Source organism: Accipiter gentilis, chromosome Z, assembly GCF_929443795.1.
Source record: "Accipiter gentilis chromosome Z, bAccGen1.1, whole genome shotgun sequence".
NCBI lineage: Eukaryota > Metazoa > Chordata > Aves > Accipitriformes > Accipitridae > Astur > Astur gentilis.
In genome coordinates this window covers 4,402,332-4,419,172 of record NC_064919.1, presented here as the reverse complement: position 1 = coordinate 4,419,172, position 16,841 = coordinate 4,402,332, and the positions used below count along the sequence as shown (strand labels likewise).

Genomic DNA, 16,841 nt, shown 5'->3' with positions numbered 1-16,841 from the left:
ATATCAATCTGTATCTAACTTACTTTTGGAACACTACTTAGGAAACTAATGCTTTAAGAAAAGTATCCATAGTAAATGTAAGATCTCTTACTTAAATTAAAGTCCATCATTATTTATTAAAACTAAGATTCCTTTATACCTTATATTTTATTTCATACAGACTAGCTTTGAATTTCATCTGTCATTTTATCTCCAGGATCACTCTCTTTAAATTTGCAACTTGGCTTGCCCTGGCAGCTTAGTAAAACATGGCTTTATTAAAAAAAAAAAAAAAAAAAAAAGAAAAAAAGGTTAACTTTTTCCCTTGGTAACATTTATCAGTGTGTCCCCTGATTTTTATTCTTTATTGAAGTCTATGTCAATCTGCCTGGGAAGGGAACTAGGTTTATTAAGCTGTATTTCCCAGCACTGTCTTTAGAGTCTTTTTTAGATATTTTCAGTTGTTCCTGAAACATTCTACTTCCCCTGGCACCAAACCTGATATTAATAATACATTAGAAGTTCCAGGTAGTACTTCACCAATGTAACATTTGTGGTCCACAGCACCTCAATATCTGAAAACCTTTAGTCCTAATGGGTTTTGAGTCCTGTGATATTGAACAAATTGCCAAAGGCTGGACTGAAAGCACATTAAAAACAGTAACAAAGTTCCATTGGCTCCAGATTAATTTTTTAATCCTTCTGTTTTGCAGTTAGGCTTTTCATTTCATGGATGAGCATTTGATCTCTTTTCTTTGTCTATTCCAGTGAGCATTACATAAGAATTGAAAAAAATGTGGGTTTTTTTGTTACAAATTGAACAGGTGCTATCAATGTTACGTATGCCACAGTTCCAGGATTGCTCACCTTAAGTAATCAAACAGAAGGGACCTTGGCTGAACCAGGAGCTGATTATATAGCTGTTTCTGACTCACTGATTTTGGAAGAAGGAGAAACATCAGCTGCCATAAATATTACTATTCTAGAGGTAAACTTTAAACCCTTTCATTCTATACTGATCTGTATGATCTATACTGATCAGAAGAGGAATATTTTGGAACCTGAAGCTTGCAACCTATATATTGCTTAAAGCTATATATCTCATTGTCATTTAGAAAGGCGGCTTTTATCTTAATGTTAAAATCACAGAAGGACAAATAATAACAGAAAACAGCTCTACCTATGCATAAATGAAATTAAGCTGTCTTGTTAAGACTTTACTATCTGATATTCAGAAGAGTGCAATTCATTGCTTGCTACAGGCTCTTGCTTTTTCGGTGGTTAGGGTTTATGCCTTTAAAACTGGGCAGAAATTTGTTCACAAGAATAATTATTTTCACCACAGAGTCTTTTTCATGAAACATAATGTCTGTCTTCATAATTCATTCAAGGTAATAAATTTTACACACAATAAAAGTATTTCAGGAAAATGGAAAAATAAATTAATTCTAGTGTTGCTATAATATTAGAGACTTCTAGTGTGTTGCTTCTTGGTGATTTCTGTGAGTTTCTTAGAGGAAAATGAAAAGAGCATGTACTGAATTTGTGTTTTACAGGATGATGTGCCAGAGGTGCAAGAATTCTTCTTAGTTAATTTAACTTCAGTGGAACTCATCATGAACCATTCAACTTCTTCCCCACCTAGGCTGGGTAAAACCACTTATACAGAATTGTCTTTGGTTTACTTTTATATGAATTGCATGCAGATTTTATTACTCTGGCATATGATCATTATTCCACTTACTTGCCCACTATGCCAATGATATAGGATATTCTGAAAGAAACATGGTAGAATATCAAACTTTTTTCATTATTCACTTGCTTCTTACTTTTTTGAGCTCTGGAAAAATTATGAGGCAATTTTCATAGAAGAGTTAGTAATTAACAGTTGGAGAGAACAATTTTCTGAAAAGTTTTATTGGCACTGTGTTAATCTGATTTTCATTTCCAAGCACATAATGGAAACAAAAATGTAAAAAAAATTACTTTATGTGATTTCTTTGTTCACTCTTTTAAAAGTCTCTTTTTATTACTTGTTATCAGATTTACTTTTAGGAATCATATCCTATGGTTTTCCTACTCTTCCAGTGAACTTCATTTATCATTTTCTTAGTTAGCTCCTCATTCCGCTTCTGAATTCAGTAGCATAGCTTGCCATTGGCTTTAAGGGCACTTGGGTCATCCTGTGGTACTAGAGACTAGTTATACTGATTATTTCTAACATCTTCTTTGACTCTTTTCCCTTTTCTTTGCATGCCTATAGAAGTGACAGAGTTAATTCGTTACAGATTGAAAGGTAACTTGCAAGACTCATTGCTGATTTGTAGAGACTGTGATTAGTTGAGTCTAAATTCTAAAGCATAAAAAGAGTAACATATAACTACCGAGGATTTTTCTTAACCAAATTGTGTTGGTTGCTGTATAGTCTCACCTTCTGTTGTAAGGGGTTGACAATCTCTTTGAATTGTGACCATTCAACCCTGCTGTAATATCTGCATTGGGTTAAAGGTACTTAGGATGAACAGATAATAGTTTTAACCCATGAGGCAAAAACATGTCCTCATTGTAAATGTCACTACAAATTCTGTTATCAGACTATTTTCTAATCTTTTTTCCCCTGTTGGTATATTTTGATTTGTTATGATTGACAATTTAACTTCTTGTTGGTGCAAGGCATTTGTTTAGGATTTCTAGCAATCCCATACCCTGTATTTGAAGTATTTCTAGGAGTTGTCTAATACCAGAAGAGACGGGTGTTCTGCACACGATACAGGCATGTGCAGTCAATACTACACATCCGTAGTATATTGCATTTGCTGTTCCTATCATGGCCATGTGCCTGCAATATGTGGAGTGAGTCTGGTATGTCTGTGATGTAGAGCTGAACACACTGAACTCAGGTGACCTTTATTTCTGATCTCAGGCTTCACTGATAAGAAGCAGAAACAGCAACCATAAAGACAGTTCTGTTGTTTTCTCCATGCTCCTCTTGCTCCCATCTTCTAGAAAAGGTTGAAGAAAGACCCTGACTCAAATACAAAAGGGCAAGGAATTAAAAAAAAAAAAGGAAAATTAACAACAGCTGGGAATGGTGAAAGAAAGAGGAGTAAACTTAATGGATACAAGAAACTGCTAAACTGTGGGAGGGGGGCAGGGGGACATCAGGGGAGGTGAAGGATGCCAGACATGAAATAAGAGGTCTGATGTTGAAAGCCAAGTATTACAGATCCTAGGTGAACTGATCTGACTACGACAGGACAAGGGAAAATGCGGGTTAGGAGTGAAGCTGAAAGGTCTGTAATTGCTAGCACTCCCTCCGGATTTCTAAACACCAATAACGTTTCTGCAGTTTGTGTAGAGGTTTTGCAGCTACTGCTGTTCTTCATCACTACCTCATAGTGACAGGTTTGGATTCATGGCAATGACCTTTCACTTTTATTCAGTTTTATCTGAATAGATAGAAATCTTTCCTATGGGTCTAACTATAGTATGTTTACTACAGACTCAGTGGACTCATTTTGGTTGTAGAAACTGTCATTCTTTTCTTCATTTCTTTTTCAGTCTTATTAAAAGTAAGTTGAAGTAAATTAAGGTAGCCATGCGGTGCTGTTGTCTGAACAAATCAAGGCACTATTTTCTCAGAAGCATTAAGTTCTGACTGTCAAGTTCTGGTCCCTGAAATTAGTGGACATTTCTGGCTTTGATCTATTATTCAGTATTTTCACAGTGCAATACATACAATAATCTTTCAGAGCTATTGTGAAGGTGCATATGTATTAATGGAGTCATAGAATGTTACAGTACATAAACAGCCTACAAAGAAATTAATAATTCTGTATTTGTAGCAGAATCTGAGGTGTGTGCCAGTAAGATTTATGATCAGGCACTGAAACATGAATAGGAGATGAAATACTGCATCATTTATTTTTCTTTCTTACTCATTTTCCCTCCCATATTCAAAATGGCACAGTCTGCAAAATGTTGCATGTCATCATAATAAACACACACTATCTGTGCTTATTATGACAAATTAAAGATTCCATGACAAATCTTACTTTTTGTATTTCCTAATTTTTCTGTGTTGTTTTTTGCTTTCTGAATTTCTTTAGTCTTTTCTGTATGCATTATTAATTCAAGATACTGTGTTGCAGTTCTAATAATAAGGTAATAAGGACAGATTTTCTTTGAGCCTTTCCAATTATCTTGCCCGCTACCATTTTCTCCTCCACATTTTGGAAACAGAAAATTATGTATTTCTTCTATAAAACTAGTAGAGATTTAAGAAATGCTTCTATTATTCCTGAAAATCATGAAAATGTACTTTATTGTTCTTTCATTTTTGTCCTGTTTTCCATTTTAGATGTGGAAGGTTTAGCTTCTCAAATTATTATTGATGCTAGTGATGGAGTAAGCGGAGTAATTGAATGGGAAACTACCAAGTAAGTTTTGTCTCCTTGAAGAACTCACTGTGTCAGTGATTGGGGTTGCCAAATTATTTTCATTTTCAGTTAACAGTAAAACTCCTATTAAAAATAGGGCCAGATCTTTGAGATGTAAAAGCATCATTCAGTTCAGTAGAACTGGAAAGTGTTAAAATAATTTCCACACTGAAACCCAACATTTACAGTACGTTTACTCAGAAATCGTTTGCTACTATGTACTTAAATTTCACTGCTGTCCTTTTATATTGTCAACTTCCTTCATTCCCCCAGCCTCTACCCATGTAACAATACACACTGGCATCTCCCAGATCTTTTTCTCTGACTAACTTCCAGAATCTAGGAAGAAGGCATCCATGAACATAGATGGGCTTAATCTGCCACTCATAACCAGGAAAAAAGCACAATGTCGTCTAGCTTAATTCCATTTAGATAAGAAACAAAGGTAAAAAGGTTGTATTATACCTATGTAATGATGCCGGTACTGTGATGATACCTTTTTCTTATAAAGCAGAGGGAATGATTTGAAGTGAAAGTATAACAACTATCTATATCTTATTCAAAAGAACGTGCTCAGTGAGCACTGAGAATTTTTCTTGCTTTTTATTTTAGTTTTGAAGTTAATGAATCTCATGGGAATCTGACAATAATGGCATACCGAAACAGAGGTTCATATGGCAACGTGTCTGTATTTTTTTATGCCCAAAATTTGGAGGCACAGCTGGGTTTGGATTTTAATGTGACCTCAAGGGTAAGAAGCAAATCTAAGTCTACTACTTTTCATTCCTTCAGCTTCCTCAAAACATTGTCTTCTTGTCTATTCTGCAGAATGATCAGTAGTGCAGCTAGATTTTTTCAACTTGTTTCAATGCTTTGGTCATCTGAATAGAATGAGATAAAATTAGTCTTTGTATTTTACTGTTTCTTTCTTTTAAAATACTGAAGTATTTTTAATTACAAGACACCCTGTAAACTTTCAAACATCTATCTCAATAGAGTTTTGCTTAGAAAAGAGCATATAAGATTTCATAAAAGGTTTCATATTTTTTTACAACAGACCTGTCAAAGTAAATTGCTCTTGCTTGTCCTCATTCTACAATGTGCTGAAATTTTTAACTTCTGTTTCAATCAATTTATAAGGGACATAGAGATTATAGCTCTTCTTGCCTCCTTCTCCTTTCTATTTAAGACAGTTGTTTCCCTTAGTTGAAAAATTATGTGTTTATGAACAGCTGTTAAGTATTCAATGATTTCTGTGTTTCAATGCTAGACTCTCTTTTTTGCTGATGGAGAAAGGAATAAATCTGTTGTTGTTACGATTTTTGATGATGATATTCCTGAAGGTGATGAGAAATTCCAGTTAATATTAACAAATCCCTCTCTGGGGCTGGAATTAGGAGAGAACACAACAGGTAAAACTTAGTTTTAACGTTCTTGTTCTTTGGAATTGTCTGGCAGTCGTTTTAATTTCATTCTTCTGCATAATCATATTTCAGAAAACACCATTGCCCTGTGTCCTGGTTTCGGCTGGGATAGAGTTAATTTTCTTTCTAGTAGCTGGTATAGTGTTAAGTTTTGGTTTCAGTATGAGAAGAATGTGGATAACACACTGATGGTTTCAGTTGTTGCTAAGTAGTGTTTAGACTAAAAGTCAGGGATTTTTCAGCTTCTGATGTCAAGCCAGCGAGAAGGCTGGAGGGACACAAGAGGTTGGGAGGGGACACAGCCAGGGCAGCTGACCCAAACTGGCCAAAGGGGTATTCCACACCGTGTGACGTCATCCCCAGTATATAAACTGGGGGGAGTTGGGCTGGGAGGGATCACTGCTTGGGAGCTAACTGGGCATCGGTCAGCAAGTGGTGAGCAATTGCATTGTGCATCACTTGTTTTGTATATTCCAATCCTTTTATTATTATTATTGCCATTTTATTGTTGTTATTATTATCATTATTAGTTTCTTCCTTTCTGTTCTACTGAACTGTTCTTATCTCAACCCATGAGTTTCACCTTTTTCCTTCCAATTTTCTCCCCAATCCCACTGAGAGGAGGGGGAGTGAGTGAGCGGCTGTGTGGTGCTTAGTTGCTGGCTGGGGTTAAACCATGACACCCTGCTATGGTAGATCTTTATACTCCTTTGGAAAGTTCTTAAACATCCCTATGAAGTCTATGCAATTAACAAGATAATATGTAAAATAAGGAATCAAAAAGTGTGAAAGTGAGCTTTTTAGTAAGAGAGTCTAGATTCTTCCTGCCTAGAAATCATCCTAGATAAAGTAAAATACTTACATATTCTTTTCAAGTATTATCATGGACATAAAACCATTATATATACACTAAAGGAAGAATGGATTTGTGTTTGTATGTATTTTATTTGTATATATGTACAATTATATTTTACTATATTAATTAAAGAATATTTCCATTATTTATTTCTCAAAAGCCACAATTACTATACTTGCCAATGATGATGGCCATGGAGTTTTGTCATTCAATAACAGCGATCACTTCTTCCTAAGAGAGCAAACGGCTCTCCATTTGATGGAAAGTGTTGCAGTATTAAGTATTATTAGAGAACCTCCTCAGGGAATATTTGGTACCGTGACTGTTCAATATCTTGTAAGTGAAATTAATTCTTCAGAGGCATCAGTGGATTTGACCCCTTCTCAAGGATATATTGTGCTGGAAGAGGGAGTCAGATTCAAGGTAATATGATTGTTATTACCAGAGAAAAGAAGAAAGCTTTTTTGAAATTGTTGGAAAGATTTCAGAAATGTCTGTGTTTTTTCTTGTATTTATTTGTTTCTTTTGTTTTCCTTTATTCTCAGAGAAAATTGAGTCATGGTAGTGGGAGTGCCTAGACATTAAATGTGCTTTTCTGTAGATATTCCTCTCTTTGTAATAGTTGAGGTAAACTGAAAACAATATAATGGGTGTATAATGTTTATGTATGGATAGGAATATTTCTTCATATGTATTCAGCATGTAGCTGAAACACAAACTTTGAAATTATGTGATAATTTACAAGTGTAAATAGTTAAGGTTGAAGTAAAAATCCTGTTCTGTAACGTGATACTTAGGTGGGTCTAAACTGAACAGGGTATGCTACAGCAAATGCAAAAAGTGAACAGGTCTCAATGTCCTAGGAATAGAAAATAACTTATTCTTCTGGGAGTATTAAAGCTCACTGCCTCTGTACTATCCCCACAAGAATGTCAGCTAGAAAAAGAGCTAGATTATGTTTGTGAAATCCTGACCCTTCTGAAGTTTAATGGCAGTTTGGTTTTTTAATTTAATTTTACTTTGTCAGTGAAGCTAGGGTCAGTAACAGATTAGCACATTATGGCTGGTGGGGTAGAATCTGAAACAAACCTTTCTGGAAACACATAAATGCATTTGGAACTGCAGTGCTGGCCAGTGCAGCAGATCTGTGGGAAATCAAAGACTTCTTTAAACAGTCTCTAAATATGGTTTATTGCAGAAGTAAATAGGGATCTAAAACATTGTAAGCTTCAGTTTAGTTCCAGATCAATCATTACTAACTTTTTTTTTTCTGTAGCAAAGCTATGCATACCTCTGTAACTTTTGTTTGGGTAGTGGGAAGGATGACAATGAGCACCAAATGATAGTGAAAACACCTACCTATTTCTAGATAATTCTCTGCTAATTTGAGACTACCTTGAGAGGAACCTATTCTCATCTGCAGTGGTGCAGTAGAGGGAAAGAAACACCGAGAAGAGAGAGACCGCATTTCAAACACCCCTCTATTCTTGCCTTTTTCCCTTTTTTCTTCCCAGCACCACTAGTGGAATTACCATGTTGCCCTGGAGCTAGTTTAGTTGCCAACTAAAGTAAATTAAAACCAACTTGACTGAGCTGCTTTAGGGGATCAGGTTGCTGTACAGGGACTATGAATTACCAAAGAATGTGTGGAATAAGTAGAGAACTGAAGTATGAAAAGAAGGATCAAAACCTATTACATTTCAGAGGGTCTTAGGATGAGAGGAGAAAAAAGGAGAAGGAAAAAAAAATAAAATTGGATATGCTCGTTTTAGTGTTGCACCAATGAAGGTCACCAGAGGGATGACTTTAGAACCTCAACCTGAACCGTCCTTGCCTCACTTCTGCCCTCTCCAGTTTCAAGAGCTGCTATTCTCCTGCTGTGCTATCCAAAGGCATACAGTAAAAGAGTAGCATGGTCTGATAGGGTAGTGTCATCATTAGCTGTCAAGTCTCAACAAATTTTTATGCTTGTTTTCTTGTCAGACGCTGCATATTTCTGCAATACTGGATGAAGAACCAGAGATGGATGAGCACTTTATTGTCACCCTGTTCAATCCAACAGGAGGAGCCAGACTAGGCACAAGAGTACAAACTATGATTACAGTATTACAGAACCAGGCTCCACTAGGGCTTTTCAGCATCTATCCGGTTACAAATAGGTACTAAACACTGATTCAGTTAAAGGGAGGTTTTTCATATTCAATAGAGATGGTATCTCTCTACATTATTTTTTTTTTTTTATAAATCCCTTTAAAGAAATTCAGCAATCCAATTGTAAAACATCTGTAATTTTGAAAAGTATCCTATCTGTCAAATACTATTACTGCCATAGAAAAGAACAGAAAAACACTTAAAATGGACTATTCATCATTAAAAATTTCAATTTCTCTATGGATTTTTTCATAAACCAGTACTTCATTAGTCCCTAAACACTCCACTAAAAGTAATCCATGTTAAGAGCTCCAAACCTCAGATCAGTGCCCAAGGAGTCATACATTTTTTAATTTATTTTTGTTTTTAAGCTGGTGTAAAATACACTTTCACTCCAGGCTGTTTTTCAGAAGCAAATGAACCATATGGAATGACATTTTCAAAAATCATTCAGCTTAAAGCTTACAGCTGGTGTGTTAAATTTCAGTCTGGTTTAAGATTTTGTTGAATTTCCTATGATTTTCCCAAGGTGGTGGTGTAAGAAATATTGGACAACCTACATTAATGTAGTTATCAGTCCATCAGATAGCAAACCCAGTTATTAATATTTTCTTTTTCTTTCTCTTGTATATTCTGCACTGGAATTGTACTGTAAGAATCTTATTCATATACAATAAAAATAATATATTTTTTCTTTATTTTCACAATTCTCACACTCAGGACAAATTTCCTCATAATTGAAGAAGCCAACACTACAGTTTATTTGAAAGTTTCAAGGACTAATGGGCTCAATGTGTCTGTGAGTGTTGAGTGGGAGACATTGTCGGATACTGCATTTGGCATAAGTACGTTCACTTTATCAAGAGTGTCCACGGCTTTTGTCAGAGTGGAGGTAGCAAGAGACTAGCCAAACATATAGGAGATGTAACTTTGGAATGTAAATTCACATATTCAGACTTGATCACATTAATTAATATTTTTTCTGAGCATGTCAAAATTCATTAGATAAAAGAGCTTAGCTGCTTAAGAGTCACCTTGTCATCAGCTACTTCTGCTAGAGTTTCAATAATCTATCTGTATTGCTCTCCTTGCTGCTTATATGAACATTGTTGTCACTAGATTTTTGTTTAATAAAATCTGTTCTTTACTACTAGTAAATTTGGATTTTTCTAACATGGTATAAGAGACACACTTTATATAAACCTGACATAGCCTTAGCCTGAAAAAATGCCACCACACATTTTGTATCATATCTCCCAGTGTGCCTACTGAGATGCTTTTGTGGGAGTCTCAGGATGAACACTTTAATTTCATGAACACTTTAATCTGGTCCAGGTCAGCACTGCCATTGAAAGAAGCCATTCTTCCATCTCTGCCCACTTGTTCCCATTTCCATGCTAAGCATTTTTTGTTCTGGTACTGATACATGTATAGCTGCTTACTAATCCAGACTGAAACTAAGGCGGCGAAACATGAAATATCTGATTTGGAACATGGATGAATACCCTCTCTGGCTCAACAGCTGGTCTAACCTATGTGTGGGATTGGGAATTTAGCTCTTGGAGTTTAGTTCTGACAATGCAGTGCTTTTTCCTGTAAGCCAATCAAACAGCTTAGGCAGTTTAAGAATCTTAGTGCCATGACTGCTTGTTGTGACGGGAGAGAAGAAGGACAAACACATACATTTTGTAGTGTCTTTGTCACTTTTTTCACTACTTGCTATCTAGCTAATTTTCTCACTAGCTAAATTCCAAACTGAATTGTTCTGAATCAGACTCAAATTGCCTATGCATCTTCCATATGCAATTGTAATATATGAAGAATACATTTATTGCTTAACTCTCATTACATCTTCAGTACTGTAACATTTCTGTGCATTTACACTTATACCAACTATTTAGAGACAACTTCAGCATTTCTGATACTAGATCTGGTTTTGGCAAGTAAATAATGAAAATTATTTCAATGCCATGAAAATGAAAATGGCATTGAAAAAGACCTCAAGAATAAATAGTACTTTCTTTTATTATATTGCAGGAGGTAGTATCAGTGTCCTGTCTGTCTTGCAAAGTTTTGTGGAAGAGTCAGTGTCTAGCTGGTGTTTCTTTACATCAGGAGAAACCCTGTATGGTATTCTGTTGCGTATGCCTCCAGCTACGTTCTCTACTGTCTACCAATGGAAGGGAGTTTTTGTTCCTGTCGAGGTGAATATTCGCTTGCAAACAACAAGCATGCTACTTAATAAAGAATTTAAGTCTCAATTTTATTTTTTATTCCTCCCTCAGAATTTCAGTATGTGGAATCCAAAGAGCTGTGTGTCTTTCCAAATCCGTGCCTCTCCCTACCTTGTGATTACTCATGGGGGAGCCAGGCAGGGAGCTTCCAACAACAGTGTGTATGCATTCGTGCCTGGACACAGACTGTTGAAGGTAAATCTGTTTTACTCACAAAATCATAAAATAATGGGGTTGGAAAGGACCTCGGGAGGCCCTCCAGTCCAGCCATGTTTTAGAAAAAAGCACTCTGTGCTCAGCTAGTTTGGGGCCCTAACACTCTGCATGACTTCAGTGATTTAAGTATTTACAGCTGTGTGGCTACTGTGTTTTTATACTTATATTTTGGGGGGTGGGGAAAATAACCTAGGAAGCGAGGAAAGAGATTGTGGGGCAATCAAGTCATAAAACATTCTCTGAAAAAATGTGTGCTAAGTTATATTAATTTTGTAAATTAACCCCACATATGTAGACATATTTTGAAAATTGTAGAATTACATATATGTAATTTTATATATAGTTTTATATGTAATTTTGCAAATTTTAAAAGTATGTGTATATATGTGGATAAACTTGTCACTTGAAGTGACTTCCAAACACCATTTTTGTCATATTTCCCTCACAGATACAGACACTTTCTATTCTTGATACCAGACATGTAAAACATTTTGCTGTGGATGAAGAAGACTATTTGATTTTTGTGAGTCACACAACCAGTTCCAGTTCTATTCAGGTTAGAATACACTTGTCTTTCCTGGCTTTGATGTGGGTAGGGTAGTTTGGGTTAGTTTTGAGTTTGAAATATGAAGGATAAAAACCCTGTAAGTATATTTTTCTGAAAAATTACTTACATTTCTATTACAGATTTATAAGACTTAAAATTCTAGGCTTGTTTAAATGTAGCAATACCCTCTAATATATCATTTACATTTGGTTTGATTTTATTGCTAGTGTTATTTCTGTTTTGAAATCTAGCATGTTGAACACCTATAAGAACAGTAACAGCTTCTGACCATAAACCTATTAATCTGAAGAACAGGCACAGCTGCTTGCAAGATAGTTACTTACCAGTGTGCTTCTGCCTTAATGTAGGGTCCACCTTAGAAACGAGGAATTCAGTTCACTATATTCCCAGGTTTTCATCATGACGCTTAATTTGTCTTCTCTTGGTGCTAATTACAAATTTATAATGAAAAAAGTATTTTATATTTCCACAGGTTTTCCAGTGGAATAAAGATATATTTGTGCTGCATCATCGACTTCCACTTTACAGAGCTCTGAACATAGCCTTGTTTCCTAGAGGAGGCGTTATGTACCTATTAGTTTCTTTATCAAATACCAGCCAGAACATGCTCTTGTACCAGTGGTTGAATAATGAGTTTAGGAATCTTCATCAATTACCAGCAAAAGAAATAAAACATATGGAGGCCTGGATTTCTGGATCTGATATCTATTTAATTATTGCAAAAGGTATTTAGCAGAAGCTGAACACTAGTTTGCTAAGTATATGCTGGCTTGTTTGGTAGCAAAGGCATTTGGGGTGAAGGAGTTTAGATGGGTATTAAAGTATTACTGGGGAGTGACAATTCACTGATAAGCATTTTATCAAAGAAATCTCTGGTTTGTCCCTCAGAAAATAAAAGCATTGTGTTTGTTCTCAAATACTTATGAAGCTAATGAAATATTTTCCCAAGAACAATAGGAAACAACAACTATTCATCTAGCTGCTGGTTGCACCCTTTCTAAGCTTTTCTGAGTTTTGTTATATGCAAAGATCATTGGTCAGCAAAGCACATGTGTTTTTTATTACAAGTATGACATTTTAGGCATTGTTTTACGACTGCATCCCTATGCCTATTGAAAAGTTTATGTTGAAGTTGATAGGTTTCTTTGCAATTGGCTGCTGTCTACTGGCAATCTTGGTATCCTTATATGTGAGTGGGTGTAGAAAAGCCCTTAAATGATGTCAGTGGATGAATCATCCCCTGGAGATCAGTCATATTATGGAGTTATAGAATAATAGAATCATTTAGGTTGGAAAAGACCTTTAAGATCATTAAATCCAACCATCAACTGTGCCCACTAAACCATGTTCTGAAGTGCTTTGTCTACGTGCTTTTTGAATACCTCCAGGGATGGTGACTGCACCACTTCCCTGGACAGCCTGTTCCAATACCTGACAACCCTCTCAGTAAAGAAATTTTTCCTAATATCCAATATAAACCTCCCCTGCTACAACTTGAGGCCATTTTCTCTCATCCTATCACCAGCCATCTGACAGAAGAGACCAGCACCCACCTAGTAAAGCACCAAGTAAAAAGGAAAATGTGATAATTATTCTCACTTCGTAATTAAAGCTGCCAAACTCTGCCTTTTGAATGGCCACCAGTGTGCAATTTAGCTAACAGGCAGCAAAATAATGCAAGTTTTGTCATTTTGCTCCTTTGCAGAATCTGGAAATTCTTCTGAAATTTTCATTTGGGAGACAGGGCAGTCTACCTTTAGACACTTTCAATCTCTTCCAGTCTGCTCTGTAAGAAATATCCATGTATTTGTGCCTCCTTCAGGTTTAGGTAAGACTTAAATGAAAATATTTGTTCAAATCCTCATTTATAATGCTGGAATTGCAGAAATATGTGTGCTTATTTTTTCATATTATTTGTCAGACTTTAAAAGTTACTATAATCATTGTTCTACCAATGGCATTTCTGGCTTTACAAGGAGAACTTTTAAATATATTGCTGAATATTTCTTTTTTCTCCTCCTTGCTCAATGTAGTTCACATCCTTCTATCTGGTAAGGACACAACAACACTGTATTCTTGGAACTCAGAAGGGAACCAGTTCTCTGTAATGCTGGAGGGCCCATATGCGGATCATATCACTTCAGCTACTGCAAGGTCTCTGAATTCCAGCAAGAGCTTGATTGCTCTGTCCGTAGAGTCCAACTCCCACATTTATGAGCTGACTACTATCTCCAACCAGTCAGATTTTATACCTAGGTAGGTTTTTTTTTGTTTTATATAACTTTCTCTTGCATTTCTTTTCCTGTGATACTGTTTTTGTTACAGTAGAGAGTGTTCTATACTTCTGTGTGTGATGTGCTTATTAACACCAAAGAGAATTTTTCACAAGTAGATTTAAGATAACCTGAAGTCAAAGAGCCTCACAAATGGCTTTAAAATATGGCAAGAAAGGACTTGCGGTTATGACTTGATTGTTTTAAAGCTTTTGTTTAGGATAAATTAAATTACTTTCATAATTAATTTCAGTTACTCTATGATCTATTGTAATTAAAAAAAACCCCAAAACCAACAGGAAACCCACAACCTTTAAACCTCAATTACTTCTTCAGGAATATAAACAATAATTTCACCCCCAAAAATGCTCGTTAAATTTACAGCAGTGCTTTCAAAGTTCATTAATCAGCTATACTCAGTTTATAATTATTTGATGTGTGTGTTTTTATGCTAGTTCAGGTGAATTGATATTTGAGCCTGGGGTCATGGAAGCTGTGATAGCAGTCAATGTCCTGGATGACATCATCCCAGAGGAGGAAGAATGCTTCAAAGTGTGGTTGAAAAACCCTAAGGGAGGTGCAGAGATTGGTGTTCATGGTTTTGTTAACATAATTATTCCTTCCAATGACAATGCCTATGGAGTCATTGCATTTGCTCAGGTAAAACTTCTAAGGTAAATCATTAAAATATGTATATATAATTTCTGAATAATGGAACAAAAACGTACGAAAACTGTAGACTGGAGCATGTGACAGGAGAGTTAGAAGCTTTTTAACATCCATTCAGCATTGCTATGTGATTATATAGAACAAAGTGGTAGAAAATCAGTTCCACAGTCTGTCCCTTTTGTGAGATGTTTATAATCCCCTTACATTTAGATTAACACATCAGTTTACCAGCTTGGTTTTGCAACATCCTAAAAATTCAGTTTTCAGATGGCATATATGATATCACCATAGAGTTGTTACTGGTTCGCTAGTCAAGGGAATTAAGTAAACAAGTCTCAAGATCCTTTTCCCCTGAAAAAGATACTATTTGGGTTACATCACAAGATGAACCAGTCTGCCAGAACAGAATAATTTCTTTGGAAAAAATGTCAGACTGAAGGTATTATTTAGAGTGGTTAATTCTTAAATCATCAAACACTGTAGAAGTTATCTAGACAGCTATATAGTAAATGCATACTAAATATATAAAACACAGAAGAGTCATTACTAATTGAAACATTGCATCTGGACTTGTGTGAGGAGGGTAAATAACAGTAAAGTAACAGCAGTAAAACTATGTCTCTTTTGAAGGTCCACTTGTTTTGTTTTCTGCTTCATACAATTTGGACATACAATAATGTACTAAAAAAACCCCAACAAAACCCGTTGGGTTTTTTGCCTTAGGATAAAGAGGCCTGACATTTTAAATTCTTACACCCATGAAATCTGGGAGTATGCAATATTGCATACCTCTGAAAATTAGGACATATAAATTTAATCAATGAACATGTATTTAGCTACTTAATAGTAGATTAACTTATTGATGCCCAATGTCATTGTCCCCCATTGAATACCCAGATCCCTAAAGAAACTTTTCTTTATAAGAAAATAATATTATGGTTCTGGTACTTTATATTTTTCAGAGTTCTTTATTTAAGCAAGTTGAAGAAATGGAACAGGACAGCTTAATCACCTTGAATATTGAACGTTTAATAGGAACATATGGACGAGTTACAGTAGAGTGGATTGCTAATGGGAGCATAAGTGATGTATTTCCAGCTTCAGGAATGGTATGTAATCACATCAGTGATATTAGAGAAGCACTGACTGTTCTGTTTCAGACAATAGGTGCAGATGTACTGAGGGAGAAGGATAGTGCATGTTAGATTGCCCCACTCTTCTGTTAATTCCTGCTTCCTGGTCCTTTCCTCTGATTCTGGCAGATTGCACTTCTGGCTGGCACATAATACTGCAGCATCACTCTTGCTCTTCTAGAACCAGGTAGTGAGTGCAATGCTGTCCAGGCACTAGAAATGTGTTTCTGTAGTATCCTGTTCCCGTCTTCCTTTCTTCCTGTTGCAAGATCCAGCTACTGTGTAAATCATTTGCATAGGTGGGAATCTGGGAGTGTTTGCTCTTTATCCTGACCTTGCCAATACAAGTGAGAGCTTCAGTGGCCCAGGACAATATGATGAATCCCAGTTTTCTCTGTTTCTGAGACTGTTTAGGTTTCCAGCCGTGTTAAAACCCAGTGTTTCCTTGCTAGCCAAAGCTCTTGGTATGCCTTAGGACTGACAGACGCCTGGTTAAGTCAAGGGCCTCCACCTCGTGGCCATTTGTAGAAGACACAATGGGCTTTGAGGCTGTAGAGCTGTAGCACAAGCCACAGCTGAGGGAAGAAAGGGCCAAAAGACTGTAGAAATAAACTTTACACCTGGAAATAATGGATCTGAGGTAAGAGAGACAAATCAACAGAAGGGAAATCAAGGATGCCCAAACAGTCATACTGAAATTATTAAGGTACTCCTTGAGCATTCCAGATGTATGCTACATGATTTCCCTGCACACGTTTACAGGTAGGAAGAGACAGAAAGGTAAAGTAAAGGTATAATACTGTTCACTGGAAATTTCTGTTTATCGTTCAGTGTACATGTAGCCTAAGTCTTTATAGACACATCTTCCTTGTTGAGAGAGACCTAATCAAGTGTCTGGC

The 16,841-nt window shown here is 36.0% G+C and overlaps 1 protein-coding gene across 1 annotated transcript in view; it reads left to right on the top strand.

The window, feature by feature from the left end:
- The window catches only part of ADGRV1 (adhesion G protein-coupled receptor V1), a 284,664-nt gene that overhangs the window by 63,858 nt on the left and 203,965 nt on the right, over positions 1-16,841 (top strand). The window contains exons 38-54 of the mRNA XM_049794659.1: positions 804-967; positions 1,536-1,629; positions 2,243-2,275; positions 4,340-4,418; positions 5,031-5,169; positions 5,689-5,830; positions 6,859-7,121; positions 8,682-8,857; positions 9,570-9,694; positions 10,887-11,053; positions 11,135-11,278; positions 11,748-11,855; positions 12,340-12,592; positions 13,573-13,695; positions 13,901-14,123; positions 14,596-14,800; positions 15,772-15,918. Coding sequence (XP_049650616.1) covers positions 804-967; positions 1,536-1,629; positions 2,243-2,275; positions 4,340-4,418; positions 5,031-5,169; positions 5,689-5,830; positions 6,859-7,121; positions 8,682-8,857; positions 9,570-9,694; positions 10,887-11,053; positions 11,135-11,278; positions 11,748-11,855; positions 12,340-12,592; positions 13,573-13,695; positions 13,901-14,123; positions 14,596-14,800; positions 15,772-15,918 — 2,585 coding nt within the window. The remainder of the gene's footprint in view (positions 1-803; positions 968-1,535; positions 1,630-2,242; positions 2,276-4,339; positions 4,419-5,030; positions 5,170-5,688; positions 5,831-6,858; positions 7,122-8,681; positions 8,858-9,569; positions 9,695-10,886; positions 11,054-11,134; positions 11,279-11,747; positions 11,856-12,339; positions 12,593-13,572; positions 13,696-13,900; positions 14,124-14,595; positions 14,801-15,771; positions 15,919-16,841) is intronic.